Source organism: Mastigoproctus giganteus, chromosome 7 (assembly GCF_048544385.1).
Source record: "Mastigoproctus giganteus isolate SK-2022 chromosome 7, ASM4854438v1, whole genome shotgun sequence".
Taxonomy (NCBI): Eukaryota; Metazoa; Arthropoda; class Arachnida; order Uropygi; family Thelyphonidae; genus Mastigoproctus; species Mastigoproctus giganteus.
In genome coordinates this window covers 213,663,148-213,680,307 of record NC_143581.1, presented here as the reverse complement: position 1 = coordinate 213,680,307, position 17,160 = coordinate 213,663,148, and the positions used below count along the sequence as shown (strand labels likewise).

The window sequence follows — 17,160 nt, the reverse complement described above, 5'->3', positions numbered from 1 at the left end:
GTTTAAGTATTGTTGATGCACTACTTTTTTCTTGGGTTTGGTAAATGTTGAAGAACACTGTAGGTTTGGCTTCAGGACAATTTGCAGTGGCCCAAGTAACAAATCAGTTAATGAAGTTTTCATTATCATTGAGAGAGCTGGCTCATAAAAAAAAAAAAAAAAAAAAATTTTGCTTCTTATTTTCAGTATTTCTGAGGTCATTAATACAGATGACAAAATAACATGATACAATTGACAAAGCCTGCGGGACCTCATAACAGGGACTAAACTCACAGGAGTTGGCTCACTGAAGTGCCACATTGTGCCTCAATTTCATGTAATATCATTATACATTTATGTTAATATATTACAAATAAAATAAAAATTCTTCCTGATAATGTTATCAATCTTGATATAATCCAGTGATAATCACAAAGTGCTGGCAGCATCCAAATGTCTCCTCTGCCTTTCAAGAACACTATATGGATTGGTTGACTAACAATATAATCAGTCTTTCAGCAAAGGATAAACAACAAGTGACAAATATACTGGTGATGAAAAAGACATCCAACACAAGCATTATGCAACAGCTTAAAATAAGCTATTTTTGCACTTCTGCTGTTCTAACTAATTTCTGGACTTTCTTTTGTGAGAGATTGGCAGCTTTCACAATTTTAATGTAATTTAATAACCTCAACAGTTTAGTATCATGTTTCCATAAGTTTAAATTATTACACATTCATTTATACCGAAACAAACTATTAATATATAACCAGGAGGGGAAAAAATTAATGAAAAATACAAACAATGCAACCACATTATAAGCTTATAAGGCTGGAGTACAGCAAATATCACAAGCAACCACTTAAGTTATAAAATTTTTAAAAATAAATAAATGCCACCACAATTTAAAAATATATACAATTTATTTTTACTGTGTTTAGAATAAGAGAACAGGAGGAATTGGGAATATTTGTAAAGGTCAAGTTCACTAGATCTATGTAGCTAATCATCTATCAATGTTCACTAGATCTATGTAGCTAATCATCTATCAATGTTCACTAGATCTATGTAGCTAATCATCTATCAATATGGGATACATTTGCTGTTAAATGAAAACTAACAGAATCTCTTAATTTCTTAAGTATAGAAAAATAATGTATATCATTAAATACTATTACTGCAATAACAGCAGCAACAGTTAAATAAAACAGTTTAAATTAGAACATAAATATATATTTATATTCTAGAGCAAGCATTTTATTTTTAAATCTAAATAATCCTTGTTTTAAGTCAAAATAAAAGAATCTATTTTAGGTATCAAAATTAAAGTTTTCTTAAATTTTAAAGAGAATAATAACAAAAATGTAGTTCAACTTTGATAAAAAAAAATAAAAGCATTCATACCTGTTCATAGCATATTGGTATGTAATTTCATATGAATTGTAGTGATGTGTAAGGCTTGTGTGTATGTTTGTTGTGTTGAGTGACAGGGTTGAATTCAAATATGAAAGGTTTTTTTTGTTGTTTTTTACAAATTCTGTTTTGATTTTAAAAAATTTGAAGTCACCTCTAAACATTAAAATAACTTTATATATACACATATGTACACATGGTAATTACAAAGTTGCCTTACAAGTTCAAACATTTATAATTTGATTTTTTAAACAAAAGAAAATTAAACAACAAAAACAAAAAGATAAGTGACATGTTTTTCATCAGTTTGAATGTGTTCATATTCACTAGGTGTTATTGTTGCAAAAACAGAAACAGAAGCTTATAGATGCAGAAGTAGCAAAATATGCCTCAGTTACAGGAAACTAAATCAACAACACATGCATTGCAAAGATTTTATACACAATGAAACAGAAATTTTATTTTTTTGCAAACAATATTGTGATGCACGATAAAAAAACTAAAAATATTATATATGAATAAATTAATTTAAGTGAATTAAACTGAATATTTTCTTTTGATTTTAATAATTATTGCATTATTTTAAATGTTAGTAATATTACGTAAAACTTAACATCTTGTGAGGGAAATGTGTTTTTTTTTTGCTTTTCCAAAAACTAAAAATTATTTCTTGGTGGTAGTAAAGGCCATAAGCCAAATAGCTATAAATTTAACATCAAAAACGCTTTTTTTCGATACACTTTATAGAATGAAATGCTGAGATCTGACCAAACACTAATTTTAAAAGATAGTTTATTTTTCTTATTATATAAATTTTTTATTTTTATACTTAATATTAACATTTGGAGGTCATTTTGGTGATACTAGTATTTTTTAATTCTTAATTGTTTTAATAAAAATTAAGCAAAAATAAATACTCTGCTATAGAAATTAATTCTTAAAGTGCATTAATAAATTACTGAAGCATCACTAATTTCATCATGGTTTAACTACTTTAATGATAATATTGTAAAACGGAAGAATAAAAAAAAACTTCCCAGATATAGATTTTTATAGGAAAATACATTCTCATATGTTAACCTTACGCTATACCCAGTTAAAAATGAATCCAACAAAAATGGGAAAAGGGCAACAGCAATTAGAGCTTACCCCAAATACCCATCCATAATACAACACACATTTAATATTCATATTTGTCACATTCCTCCTCAGACATCCTTATTCCTCCCATAAAAAAAAAAAACAAAAGATGAAGATGAGGTTAAAATCCATTTCATCCTAAAAGCTGATTTAAAATAATCGTTTATTTATTATTTTTTTTTAAGCAGAATAGAAATAATAATTTTAAAAAGCGATATGACTATGTGTGCATTTCTAAGAGAGAAAACCAGTTCAGATAGAGAAAAATTCATTTTTCTAGTTTTGGATATGATAGACCCTAAAAAAATTTTCTTTGTAACTTACTCTTTTTTATCATTTTTTTTTTTTTAATCATTAAAATAAACAACACTTTAATTCAGGGCTTCACAAACATGGTCACCTATAGCAATTAGGAAATCTTTCTTGGTAACAAGTATTTTCCCGTTCAACTTAATAGCTGTGAGGTTGAACTGCCAGTTGTTTCTTTTATGTTCTCTGTGATCTGTATCTTGCAGGGAGTGGCATGATTTTCAACACACATATGCATGACTCTTAGTACAAACATTAAACTATTAACAGAATTGTTTTACTTTTTTTTTTTTTGTTAGTTGTTGGCACATTGGCTTCTGGTGGCCATAATGCACCTCCCAAAGTTTTTTTTGCATTTTACTCTGATCCAAGCCAGAGGCTGGATTCAAACCCGCGACCTTTGGGTTGCCAGGCAGGCACTTTACTCACCTGGCTAGCCCGGTCAGCTTATTTTACATAATGAATCATATTGACTGAAGGAACATGAAGAAAAATAGTAACCCAAACCAATCATATCAATCTTTTGTTGGGATAGCTCAAAAAATAAGTTACCCCTGAAAGCATTTTGGAATTATTTTCTTATTCAACATCAAACCAGCAAATTTCATCTTCTTCTTAACTGATAAATACTCAAAAAATTGTTCAACTGTGAAAACATTACACTTCATTTCACTGCTTTCACTTACAATGGTTATAATTCACACGTTCTAACTCGAATTACCCATTAATTTATCATGGTTTTTTTTTTTTTTTGTCCTTAACTATTACCAACTTGCTTCTGTAAGTTGGTAATAGTTAAGATATTATTTGTAAATTTAACATATAGTAAAAGTTAATCAGATTAATAAATTTAAAAGCTTTCATTTTAAGAGTTTAATTTTCACTGGACTGTCCACAACATCATGCCACATGAATGACTGCTATCAGTTTTGGGTAGTTGGCATTATGTGAATTTAATTCTATCAAAGTAAATACCAGTATTTTCACCTCATTATGTGACTTAAGTTTATAATGTAATACAGAAGTTTTTTTTTTCCCCCTAATACACTGTACCCTCTCCCCAACAACTGTTGACTAGATTTTGAACAAATTTGTCAAGCCCTGCCTTAATCAAAACTATCTGAAAATTTAAGCTGTGGTTATTATCACTGGTGATAAAAATCAGTAAAGGAAGTAACTGTGGTTAGGTGACAATTAGAAGGCAAATGAATTATTCTTATTTGTACACTTGGAATGCAGCCATGCAAATGAAATTCTAGTGATGGCCATATATGTGCAGGATAAATGTAAATTAAATGTCAAATACAAAATTAAATGTCATAATATACACATAGTCAACTTATAATACTAGTAACTATTAGATACAAATTAAACTGTATCGCTAACCCCCTCCTGCATGATATTCAAATTATTACAATTCTTTAGAATAATACATCTTTTCTGTTAAGTGTTTCCCCTCTCTCAGCAATTTTGCCAGATTTTTCTCTTCATTAAGCTTAATGCCATACAGTTTTAAAAAGAAATTCTACACACTATTATCCCAGTTATTTTAAAACTTCCTAGTAGTATAAGCTTATTGCAATGTATTTTATTTACAGAAGTGAATAAACTTTGCTCATTTAGTTCATGTTGCATTTTTGTCTGCCATCTTGTTTACTGATTTGAAAATGGCAAATACATATCAAGAGCTTTTGCTGGCATCATTGAATGGTCCAAGTCTTCATTTCTGCTTAATCAAAATAAAATTAATTTGATTTATCATCAGAAGTGACTACAAAATAACAGTTCTAATGCATTGTCAGCACTAAATTCTCTTTGCCTTGCCACTATTCAGATATATATACTGTTTAATATCTCACCACTTTTATTTATTACTTTAAATACTACACAACTTTCAGCTAGAATAACTGTTATTGCTATATGAAACAATAACGCTATTTGCTTGACAAAAGATCATTCCATTAGAAAAGCAAGAGTGCAGATACATGGATGCGAGCAGGCACCCCAACTACTAGTATATTTAGCTGTGGCACTGTGGTTTAAAGAATACCCTTTAGCATTATTATTATAACTGATAGGCACATTTAAGTAAACTACAAGCATTTCAGAATATCTTAGGAAATATGAAACAATCCCAGACAAGTTTTTATTCAGACAGTATTCTCTGTAAAGATTCAAAAAAAAAAAAAAAAAAAAGTCAAGGAATGGCAAGATGGCTAAAACTACAAGTTTAAATATAATCAGTGGTCAGCAGTAAAATCTACTGCATGATGAAATTTTTTGTTACAGATCTTGATTATCAAAATGGCACTGTTCAAGTTCTCTGTAAGTGTTAATTAATATATAGCGGGAAAAAAGTATGTACAGTTTCCTAAACCACACAAACTGACTATAATGGGCTTGCATTGCTTTTCTAATCAAAGAGACATCTTTGTAAGAAGAAACAATGGCATGACTAGCAAAACAATAACTAGCAGGAAAATCCAAAAAACTAGTATACTTTCTCAAAATATTTACAGTTTCTAAAATATACACTCGGCAATATTTAGGGACCATTCCTTCTTCAAGTAAAAACTTTAAACCATTATAAATAGATATATGATTAAGGTGACCGCTGATACCTCTCTGATCAAATCCAATTACAGTATCAGCAGCTAGCCTCTCTATATATTTCAAAATTATACTGCCTACTATACTTTTATTCCAGATACAACTGGGACTGTCAGGCATTTTTGTGTGTTCAATAACTATGACATTTCCCATAGGAACACCCAAAATTTTACAACTGTTCCTTAATTCTTCTTTTCTTGTTGCACCTTTTTTATAATAGTTTCCAGCAGATAAACACAGCAAATGTACTTCGCTTCCCTTCTGACACATTCTTATTATTGATGGTCCGAAAAACATACATTCATCATCTGGATGGGATATTATAAATAAAACAATTTTTGAATTTCTAAATCCTTTTATATGCTTAATCAATTCAAAATATATAAACACTATACTTATAATCATACTCCCTATAATAGCAAATAATGCAGTTAAAATATCCAACATTTTTACTACTTGAAGTTTTTTATGAACACATAACTTGAATACATTGTGAGATTTAATCATAAGAAAAGTGAAATTCAACACAGTATGGCTTAAAATGCATATCTTCACTTAAATTTTTGGAATGTCTGCTTGTTGAAAACCCTGCACATAAGATGATATTTGAAGCAACTAAGAATAGCTTCTGTGTGACTACATATGATGCATGTTTCCTCATATATCATTCCATGGATTTACCTGAAACAAAATTACAGCCCCATATTCATCTAATACTTAATGGTGTGATTCACAAAAACAGTAACAGAATATATATTTTATTTATATATATATATATATATAAAGATACACACAAAAGAAAGAAAAAATGCAGTTATTCTGAAAGTATGCTAGTTAAGCATGTTAACTAAAAAAAATTAAAATGTTTACAATATTAAGTTCAATTTTCCTGGTTAACAATACTATATGTACAACAAAACTAAAATATCATTTTTGTAGTGGCAATAATTTTTTGTTTTTTTAAACTTAAGTGGCTGCTTTCTCACCACCAAAATTTTGAGGTCTTTTAAGGTGGCCACACATTTTTTTTTTTTTTAGCTCAATAACTCTGCAGTACACAAATGACAGTTGTCAAGCTAAAGAGAATCTTGCATAATATTGACAACTTTTCATATCCCACTTTTTTAACAACTTACAAATAATTATTACCCAATTATGCACACTCATGTGTGTGTGTGTGTGTGTGTGTCAGTTAAGCACTGTAAATCCACATAATTTTTGCAATGGTAATTTTTTATTTTTTTTATTTCTTTAAATGTTTGCTTTTAGCAATCAAAACATGCTTCATTTTTAGAAAACTCTTATAATGTGGCTGCAAAGCAGATGCTTCTCCTTGAAACATTTCCTTCAAGTCAATGCTAAAACACTGTAAAATCTAATACAATGTGTATTTTATTCATAAAAGTTTCATTTAATTTCATAAAGTAATTGGCTGCTATGGTGATCAGAACATCTGACTTTTACAAGGGGCATCAATAAATTATCTACCTAAGGCAGCTCCCATAGTTCTATTTCAATGATTTATCATGTTCCTAGATATCTCAACTGGAATCATACTAATTTTGATCCCACTATGTTTTTAGGTTGTGCTGCTGTAACAGGAAAAATGAAGACACCCGTATCAAATTATGGATTTGCTGAATTGGAGCATCTTTCAGTCATCAAGTTTCTCACCAGAGAAGGAAATGGGCCAAAGGCCATTCATGAAAGGAAGGTGGCTGTGTATCACAACAGTGCACCTTCAGAGTACCAGGTGAAATTCTTCTTTTAAAAATTCTTTGTTACAGCAGTCAAAAAAATTCAAGTGGGGTAGAGAGTTCATTGAAGATAATCCATATCCAAGGAAGGGCTGTGACGGAGACCACTCCAGAAATGTGCCAAGATGTGGAAACCCTTGTTGCTGAATGACAGCCATTCAAAAATGTCCCAAATCTCTAGGGAATGTGACATCTGAGGGAACAGTTATAACCATCTTCCATGAAAATTTGGGGATGACTAAGGTCAGTGCAAGGTGGTCCCCAGATTTCTGACCTCTGTGCTGAAGCAATTCAGAGTACAGTGGGTGTTGTGAGGAGAATTCAGAGCTTTATGGAAGGGATCCTTAAAACTTTCATATCCAAAATTGTTACGTGTGATGAAACACGGGTTCATCACTGGGATCCTGAGACCAACCAAGAATCAATGCAATAGAAGCACAAGAGTTCTCTCCCACCCAAAAAATTTCAGACAACCTTCAGCTGGTAAGATTATGGCCACCATTTTTTGGATGCCGATGAAATTTTGTATATTCACTACTTGCAACACAAGCAGACAGTCACTGGGGGATCATATGCATCCCTAGTGTACAACCTAAGGGATTTCATAAAAGAAAAATGCCATGGAAAGCTTTCCAGAGGTATGCTGCTTCTTCAAGACAATGCACCAGCACACAGGTCACCTGCTGTTGCTGCTGCTTTGAGACTGACTTTACAGAACTTACCCATTCCCTTACATTCAGGATCTGGCTCCCAGTGACTATTTCCTGTTTTGACACCTCAAGAAAAACTTACATGGACGTCGTTTTGCTGACGACGATGAACTGAAATTTGCTGTTTCTGCATTCGTCGATGGACAGGACAAAGAAATTTATTTGCCTGGTATTTCCTTATTGCCAACAAAATGGAACAAGTGTATTGAAGTTCAGGGAAGTTACACTAAAAAATAAAGATTTTTGCCTCAACTCATTTCCTTCGTAGGTAGGTAGATAATTTATTCAATGCCCCTCGTAGATGCTTATAGTGCAGCTGAAAATAGGTACTATTCATAGAAATTTTTTTCATCATCTATTTAAAATGGAAGAATATCTTCAATTATGTTGTTTTGAAAAACTTGTATGTATAAGTGAAACTGATGTGTACCCTTATTTACAGTGTAAATAAATTTCCTATAGAAACTTAATAGTTACAAACCAAAGACTTCAGAGAGCTGCTAGAACTACAAATATTATTCCTAAATATTTTCCCCAGGCCAACAAACATGAAATAGTTGACCACCCAAATAGCAGGGAAAGGAAAGATAAAGCAATACCTGATCTCTCTCTGTTCAAGAACACTGGTCTCTCGCTTGTTGCTAGAAGCAATAAGAGAGAAAGAAGCTATAAAACGTAATTATACTGTGTCTAATTATGCAATGAATGTATGCGATTGGTTTTGTGTTCCACAGCCCCTAAGGCTTGTTAATTCTAGGTCAGTCACAACCCTAAATGGACTGTAAGTGCTTGCATGGGCATTCATTAAGCCTTGTTTACATGGGTTTAGTAGACAGAAAAGTAGCTACAGTAAGCTATTAGCCTAATTTGTTTAGGAAAAGTAGTCAAAAAGAAAAGTAGTCACTTACTCAAATGCAGCTATGTATTTTATATTAGTTGGCAAATGAATGTTAGAAAATGGCTACTCCCCATTTTAAAAAGATGATTAAAAATATTTCTATACTGCTGCATGATGAACCACTGGATATTTTTGAAAAAAAATTAATAAAAAATTGTGGGCTAGGGAATGGACATTAACTTGGGAGCACACATACTGAGGTAAAAATTACACAACAATGAATCATGAAAAAAAAAATTAAAATGTGCATACAGCCTTCCTCCCCTCTCTAATACTTTTCAAGAACATTTTATCTATAAACATACGGTGGGGAGTGGGGATTTCTTGAGTTGCCCTGAAAACCGATTGAAAAAACACAATTATTAGTATCCGAGTAAAATCTGCCCCAATACATGTATTAACGTTTATGTAGAGAAAACAGATTGAAACTGAATAGCACTCAAAAGTGATTTGCAAAGAGCATTCTATTGCTTTTTTTTTTTTTTTTTTTTAAATGGAGACTGCACATCCAAATTTGATTGTGATATTAATTTCATTTACTTATTCTATTTTTTTTTTGTAATGCAATGCCTGTACATTTAAGTACAATATTTATTTTTATTAAAAATACAACTCAAAATACATTATTTGTTGCTTATTTCTACATTAATGCTCATACAGGAAACCCCCGTATAACACAGCGCTTCTGCAACACGGTTTCACTCTAACACGATTGATAAATTGAGGAAATCCTCGCACAACATGGTGTGCGAGGATTTCCTCAATTTATTTCGCTCTAATACAGTTTGAGAATTTCTGGAAATCTCGCATAACACGGTATTTTCTCACTTTTGTGCTGGGAAAACCCTTCTATTATGTTGGATGTAATTTTTCAACATTTCCATTTCTTTTTGTGAACCCCCCCCCCTCACTGTTGACTCACTAGTCGTTATCACCTTCGTGATATTTTTCTAAAGCACATTTCTGGAGGTCACTACGATAAAACAAAAACAATTTGCACTTTCTGGTTTATTGGTCTTTCCTGTTAGTGTAATCAATTATAAATGGGTAGTAAACTCTATCTTCTTGCATTTGGTATAGTACCGATAGATTGAATTCTGTGGGTTTTCACATTATTATGGTGAAATGTGTTTCCCCTTCCGTGAAATATTCAATCATATAAAAAACATAAATAAATTTTCAGAAGCTCATTACTCTGTATCGTGTTTGTTGCAACTTGTGCATGCCATGTTCTTTGTTATTAATTACTTATTTTTACTATTTTTTTTTTTTTGGTTGTAAAATTTAAAGTCAGTGAACAAAAGTATCAATTAGTATGTACATATTACAGTACGTATTAATTAAGCTATGTATATAAGTGTAAATTTATTTTTATTTTGCTAACTGGAAAATATTCTTCCGATTTTCATGTATCATTTAAAGTAGTGGTCCACTGTATTTTGTTGGGAGATCCCTGGGTTTGGTTCTGTGCTATTCAACCTGTGCTTGTTTGAGACATTAAAAAGTAATTGTGACTTTGAAGAGTGCAGTTCGTGACTTTTAAAGAGAGCAGAAGGTACACGAAATCTAGATGCTGCAGAAGAGATTGTGCTTAGCAGCGATGAAGAGGAAGAAAATTAAATTAAATTAATGTACATTATCTCACATATAATGTATCACAGTTTGTAAGGAAAGATGCTTGTTCAGTTATTATTATTTAAGTTACTACTATTATAAAAATAAAGTTAAAATATTAAGTTAGTGGGACTTCATCAGTGGGTGGGCGGGTAACCTGGTAATGCAACACTAGCTTCGAAACAATTGTCTGGGTGGTGGTATCCACTGAAAATAAATAACAGTAGTCTTCTCTACTAGAGAAGCATTATTTATTTGAAGTAGTCAAATACCAGCTATCTCGTTGTGAAGGCACCCACAATACGAGATACAATTAAAATGATGCCTTTACACTACATACGTAGTTCAAATTTATGGGTAAACTATGGTGTATCTACATTGATATTATATAGTTAATTACCTAAACCCATAAGAAATTATGTCTTGTGCATTTCATCTTATAAGCATAATAATATGCGCATTAATGTGGAAAGCATTTCTGCCCCATGAATGGGCCAAAATTTCAAGTTTACAAACATTGCACAGATAGGTTAAGAAGATCAATATGCAGAGGTTCTGCACTGTTTCTTAAATAACTATATTTAGAAGATCCATAAGAATATAAAACATGCTTAAAAATGTCTCTACAAAGTTTTGACACCTTGAGCCTAGTCAATCCTTTAATTCAATGTACTGACACCGAGGGATGATTTATCGGTGAGACCAAAACTGTAAATAACATTGTTGTACTTGCCACAGGAAAGAGTTAGAGAAGTCTGCAGCAAGATCCATCACTGTGATCAATTGAACAATGTTTAATAAATCTGCAGCATGAGTTTGCTTATTTTGATACTGTAAAATTCCTACATTCCATAAACAACTGAGTTCCTTATACAGAAGCTTCACAATGATGACTTTTGTCACTCTTTGACATGTTTCTCAAACCCCACAAAATCACTAAAGTTACAAATCCTCATGCACTGAATTGGAAATTCTAAGAAAATGAATATTCACACATTTAGAAGACGTGTAGCGAGAAAATTACACAGACAGGAGAAGCAAGTTGGCAAGTGAATATAACTCATTTCTATTCACTTAGCTCACTTGCTAACAGAATCCAGTACCTCCACTAGGTACTAAAACATAGGTTTATGTGGATCCAGTTACTAAAAGCTTGTAGCTCACTCCAGCCACTGAAATCTCAGGAAATTAGGTGGCAGGACCTGCCAGAGTAAATAATTATAATGCTGGTATACCTGGCCTGCCTCCACAGGGCTGAGTGTGGACAACGTTGGGCCTCAAGCAAGGGTCCAGTGGCTAAATGGCCAGAAGAACAGCGGTACATAACACTATACATATACAATATCCACACACTTTTACATCTCTGGCCTTTCCAGTAAACTGGCACACCTACAATGAAAGCAACGCAGAGATGGAGGAAACCCCTGGTGCCGCTTGACACTAAATACACTGTACACCAGCTACATTGCTGAACAAAATTAACAGAACACAGAAAATAACTCACGCAGTTGCAATAAAACGGGACAAAATTTGGTACGGTGATATACATAGAATAACGATGAAATGAGAAGAAAGCAAGAAACTTCGGACAGCTATAAGAGATATTTATAGGGGTCATAAGAATTGCCAAAGAAAGTCACATTACAGAAGTCGATATAAGATGATTGAAAATATAGTCACATGACATTAGTATGGATTATGATTCCCTCCAACAGCTAAACAGGCCTGATAGCAGCCATGACTGATATAAGGGTGTCTATAAGTTCTGTGGCAACAAATCCCATTCTTCTACTAGCACAGTCACTTGGTGAGCACCATAGCTTGGAAAGAGACCAAGGAGTTGGCTGTCAATGTGCAATGCGATGTCCAAGAGCATCCCACATGTTTGACCAGATTTAAGTCTGTTGATCCACGGTAGTCATTGGATATCTTCAGTATCAAGATATTCCCCAACCACTTCAGCTCTATATGCAGTAGTGTTGTCATGCAAAAAGAAAATCTGGGCCAACCGCACCCCTAAAAAAGTCACATATAGGGTTTGAGGATCTGTTCTCAGTGCCTCTGCACATTTACAATACCACTATCAAAAACATGAAGAGGGGGTGTGCCCACTGATCATTGTTCCGTCCCACACGAGAACACCATCTTAAGTATCCCCTTCTCTGATTGAAAGGACGGTACCACATTCTTCGTGTCTCCAGATGAAATAACATCTAGGCAAAATAGGGCTCGTACGACAACAGAACTATACCCTATCTGTCAGGGCTCTGAGTCACACGTTCGTGGCACCAGTTTCAATGAGCTCTGCAGCAGCTTGGGATTAATGGGATTTAAGGTATTCTTGTTTTTTTTAGGTGGTCTCCAGGGTTTCCGCTATGTACTGCAGTAACGTCTGAAAAGCAATGCCAAAGCCAGCAAGTGTGAATAAGTGTTGGTGTGTAAAGTTTGTGTGTATTACGTTGAATGGCAACTTTGCAGCCAGAGGGCAGTGAACACCTGGTTCACTGCCCCCTGATTCCCATCCCATGTGGAGGCATGCCAGGGACAGGTTAATGGGATACAAACCACTGGCTTCCTTGCATAAAGTCCACTTGAATTGAGCCTTCTTAACAACAGTCTGGTTGGAAATATTTTCCCTTGTGGCCACAGCAACCTCAAGACACAGTTGATGATAGAACACAGTTGATGATAGAACATTGTGGGGTTCCATCTTGCTATTAGAGCTAGATAGCAGTCTGTTCTGGTTGACTTAGCCCTTCGGTGACGTTGGCCAGCACTTGTAATGTTTCCTGTCTCCTGAAACTGCACCCATAGTGTTGAGATGACACTGCGTAACACATTAAACCAATGTGCCACCTCTGCGTGTGACTACCTGGCTTCAAGTCATCCAACGGCCCACCAGCTCAACAAAGCAAAAGGCTCAAACTAGTGGAAGTGCTGTGGCTCAGGGGAGAACTGAGGGGGGCGGTTGTCCTCTGAATCACAGTCTATTGAAATGCACTGCTTGTTTGATGTTTGTGGAGCAATCAGGAACAGGACATGATATTGCCAAGAGGAATGTCTGTGTGCGCGCGATGTAAACAGTACAAGGAAATCAGGCGCCAACTCGGCATTGTTATGGGCTTATATGAGAGCTTGAAGGACACAGTGGATGCCCTCGAAGGATTTAAATTGAGGGGCCCATCAAGCTCTCAGCTGACCACATCAATGCCAGAGCTTGCACTTGAACATTGAGTACTGTATACAGGTCTGGAGGCATCATTTTAGAAAGGATGTAGAGCTGCTGGAAATAAATATAGAGAGGGGCAAAGAGATTGGTGAGGAGACCAAATGGATGGTCTTACAAAGAAAGGCTTAAATGCTGCAAAGGCACCTGTGAGGTGATCTGATGTCACAATGTCGTGGCAGTGAAATAGGAAATAAATATTTCAAATTATGGCTTGCTCCAAACATAAAAATTATGCTAATTTATTTACTATCAATTAAATAAAATGAAATAACCCCAAATGAAACTTTTTCAATAGATAACTAATATACTTGAATTAGTTCTGATAGGCTTGGGATATGGGCTATGCTGAATCATTAAATTTTCTGAACCAGAGTAGGTACCCATGAGAGAGGTAAATTAGCCTCTACCATAGAAAGCTGACAGCCTATAAGATGTTTTGTTGCTTATTTTCTAACTATGGTGTGCAAAGAATTCATTATTTTATTATATTAGTTGACAATTAACATTTTCACTGATGAATACATGTTATATTATGTTCGGTTGTTTTAGAATAAGTGCCAAGGTAGTTTAAAGGCCAGGCAATTCAGTAATTTCCTAAATTACTGACAACATTGCCCATATTCTTTGTTCATTTTGCTGTCTGCTAATTGAAAATCCGAAATTTTCAGAAACAGGTGCATGGGGGTGGGGGATGCAGCCCTTGCCACTCTACATCAGGGGTCCCAAAACTACGGCCTGTTGACCAGATCCACAGCCCAGGATATTTCAATTAGATCATAAAAATTAAATGTTTATATTAGATCGCAATAAAATTTATGGAAAACGCATTTTACAGATTATTTCAACATTTGTCGGTTGATTAATAGTGTTGACACCTGTGTCATCAGCTTAGTCTTGTTAGATATTAATTCTGTTATTTCCACTCAAAGCTGTTCTTTGAAACATCGTTAAAATAATCTGTTAATCTTGACCATTATTAAATAGCAATAGGCATTAGAGACAATAATTAAGGATTTCCTAATCCCTTGCCAGAAAACATGCCTCAAATTATGATAAATTTCAAGGAGCTTTGTGGCAGAAAAAAAACTCAAAGAACTAATCCAAACTTTTCAAAGTCAACAACTGAAGATTAGAACTTTTACTCATCAAAATTTATCTGCAGTTAGAGCTAGTTTTCGAGCTTCCCAACTCATTGCCAAAGAAAGAAGGGACTTTAAAGTTGGAGAATTTGTAAAACGAATTTGTTTGGCAATTGCAGAAGAAGCATGTCCTGAGAAAGTAAAGAAATTTACTTTCTTTACTTTCTCAGGAGAAGATTTAGGAGCCAATGTTCAAAATCAACTTGTAGAAAAAGTTTGTGAATTCACAAGCCATACAGTTCAGTTACTAATTTATATCAGAGGTGTAAATCAAAATTTTGCAGTAACTGAAGAGCTAGTTGAATTAAAAAGCTTGAAAGTTACAACAACAGATGAAATTATATTTTTGAGTTTGTTAGAAGCAATTGATAGCCTCAAATTGAATTGGGATTTGCTATCAGCGGTTACGACAGATGGTGCTAAAAATATAATTGGTACTAAAATTGGGTTCATGGGTCAGCTTCATAAATATCTAGAGAGTAAAAATATTAAAAAGCCAATGCAATTTCATTGTATAATTCGCCAGCAGTCTTTGTGTGGAAAATTTTTGGGCATAGATTCAGTCATGTCAACTGTAATATCAACAGTAAATTTTATTCGCAAGACTGGTCTGAATCTTTGGCAATTCAAAAATTTTCTTGAAACTATTGAGGCTGAATATAGTGATTTGTTGTACCACATTGAAGTATGATGGTTGAGTCGCGATAACGGGTTGAAGCGATTTTTTGAACTTAGAATCGAAGTAGATCTATTTATGAAAGAAAAATTGATACCTGTTCCAGAACTGTCAGATCTCAAATGGTTGTGGAACCTTGCCTTTTTAGCAGATATATATGAACAATCAATAAGCTGACTGTGGCCCTTGAGAAACACCTGAATTTTCTTAATATGAAACTACAAGGACAAGACAAACTTGTCAATGAACTGTATTATAATGTCAAAGCATTTGAAACAAAACTGGAGTTATTTAAAAGTCAACCACTTGGGAATAATTTTTCACATTTTCCAAGTTGCAATAATTTATCTAAAAATATGCCTAGTTATTTTTCCACAAAAAATTTTGTTCAAAGCATTAGTTTGCTGCAGGAAAATTTTGCAGCTAGATCTGATTTTAAAAATAATTAAAAGGCATTGAACTTTTTCAAAATCCATTTGACGTACCCATCAATGATGTTGATGAGAATTTACAATTAGAGTTGGTAGACCTTCAATCTAATGATGCACTGAAAACAATATTTAAAAATGAAAATGAATTCAATTTTATTCAGCATTATCTAAGTCAGATTATCCAAAAATTAAAACTTTTGCAAGAAAGGTTACATCAATTTTCGGAAGTACATGTATATGTGAGCAGACCTTTTCAAAAATGAAATATGTAAAATCAAAAATACAAATCACATCTAACTAACCCGCATTTACACGACTTTTTAAGAATTGGAACTAGTACTTTAAAACCTGATATTAAGAAACTTAGTCGCACTCTACAATCACATTCATTGCATTAATTATAACTTTGTTGTATTACTAACTGTATTTTTGTGATTAGTGCAATAAATAAGTAATAATTAAAATTTGATATAAGCAAACTGGTATATTTTATATTACATATCCATAGAATTATTTTTGAATCTGTAGATATAGGTAGGTATAAATTTTGTTTCTCTGCATAATATTAAAGTTATGCAGAGAATGTGGTTTTCAGTAATTAGGAATTTTCTCCAGCCCACCAAATATTCCAAAAATTCATATGTGGCCCACTTCTCTAAAAGTTTGGGGAGCCCTGGTCTACATATAACAACTTTAACCCCATTGGATGAATGTGAAATTGTACATTTTGGAGTATTATAATTGGAAACATTATTGGGCCTTTTAGAAAGATTTGTTGAGCTGTCCCAAATTTCATTAAAATCAAGACCAATAGAAATGGTTTTGTTTTTGTTTTTTTTTTTGTTAAGAAAGTTGAATTCATCACTTCAGCTAGCTGTAGATGGAAAACTTAATTTTATAAAGTTGAAACTTCAGATGGTCACTATTCCAACATGTACAGAAAATTAAAATATTAGAAGTGTGTAATTTTCCTCACATTAATCTTGTGAAATTAGTAAATATTGTTTTCTTCTGTTACTTAAGATATTTATTATATAATAATAATGGTTTTATACATACCTATATCAACATAAATTATAGGAAAACAAGATATGTCCTGTAAACCTAGGAAACCATTTTCCAAAAATGGACAGATCAGAAACTAGCACAAGAAACCATAGTTCATCTGAAAATTAAAAACATTTTACAAGCAAAATATCATATCTAATATGGCATTGGTTTATTTAACTTCTATACAATACTTTATAACAGG

The 17,160-nt window shown here is 33.1% G+C and overlaps 2 protein-coding genes across 3 annotated transcripts in view; both read right to left on the bottom strand.

Annotated features, from left to right (window-relative positions):
* MICU1 (Mitochondrial calcium uptake 1) overlaps positions 1-17,160 on the bottom strand; it is a 167,838-nt gene that overhangs the window by 133,325 nt on the left and 17,353 nt on the right. For both annotated transcript variants that reach the window (XM_090377428.1, XM_090377429.1), the window contains exon 2: positions 16,968-17,073. The gene's annotated coding sequence lies outside the window, so the exon portion shown is untranslated. The remainder of the gene's footprint in view (positions 1-16,967; positions 17,074-17,160) is intronic.
* PIG-L (phosphatidylinositol glycan anchor biosynthesis class L) lies at positions 5,128-5,901 on the bottom strand. Its single transcript, XM_090378556.1, has one exon. It carries the CDS (start codon positions 5,899-5,901, stop codon positions 5,128-5,130), a length of 774 nt encoding a protein of 257 aa, XP_090234682.1.

Bases quoted from the DNA above. Each gene is read 5' to 3' on its own strand.
- PIG-L (XM_090378556.1), bottom strand. From the start codon at position 5,901: ATGTTGGATATTTTAACTGCATTATTTGCTATTATAGGGAGTATGATT.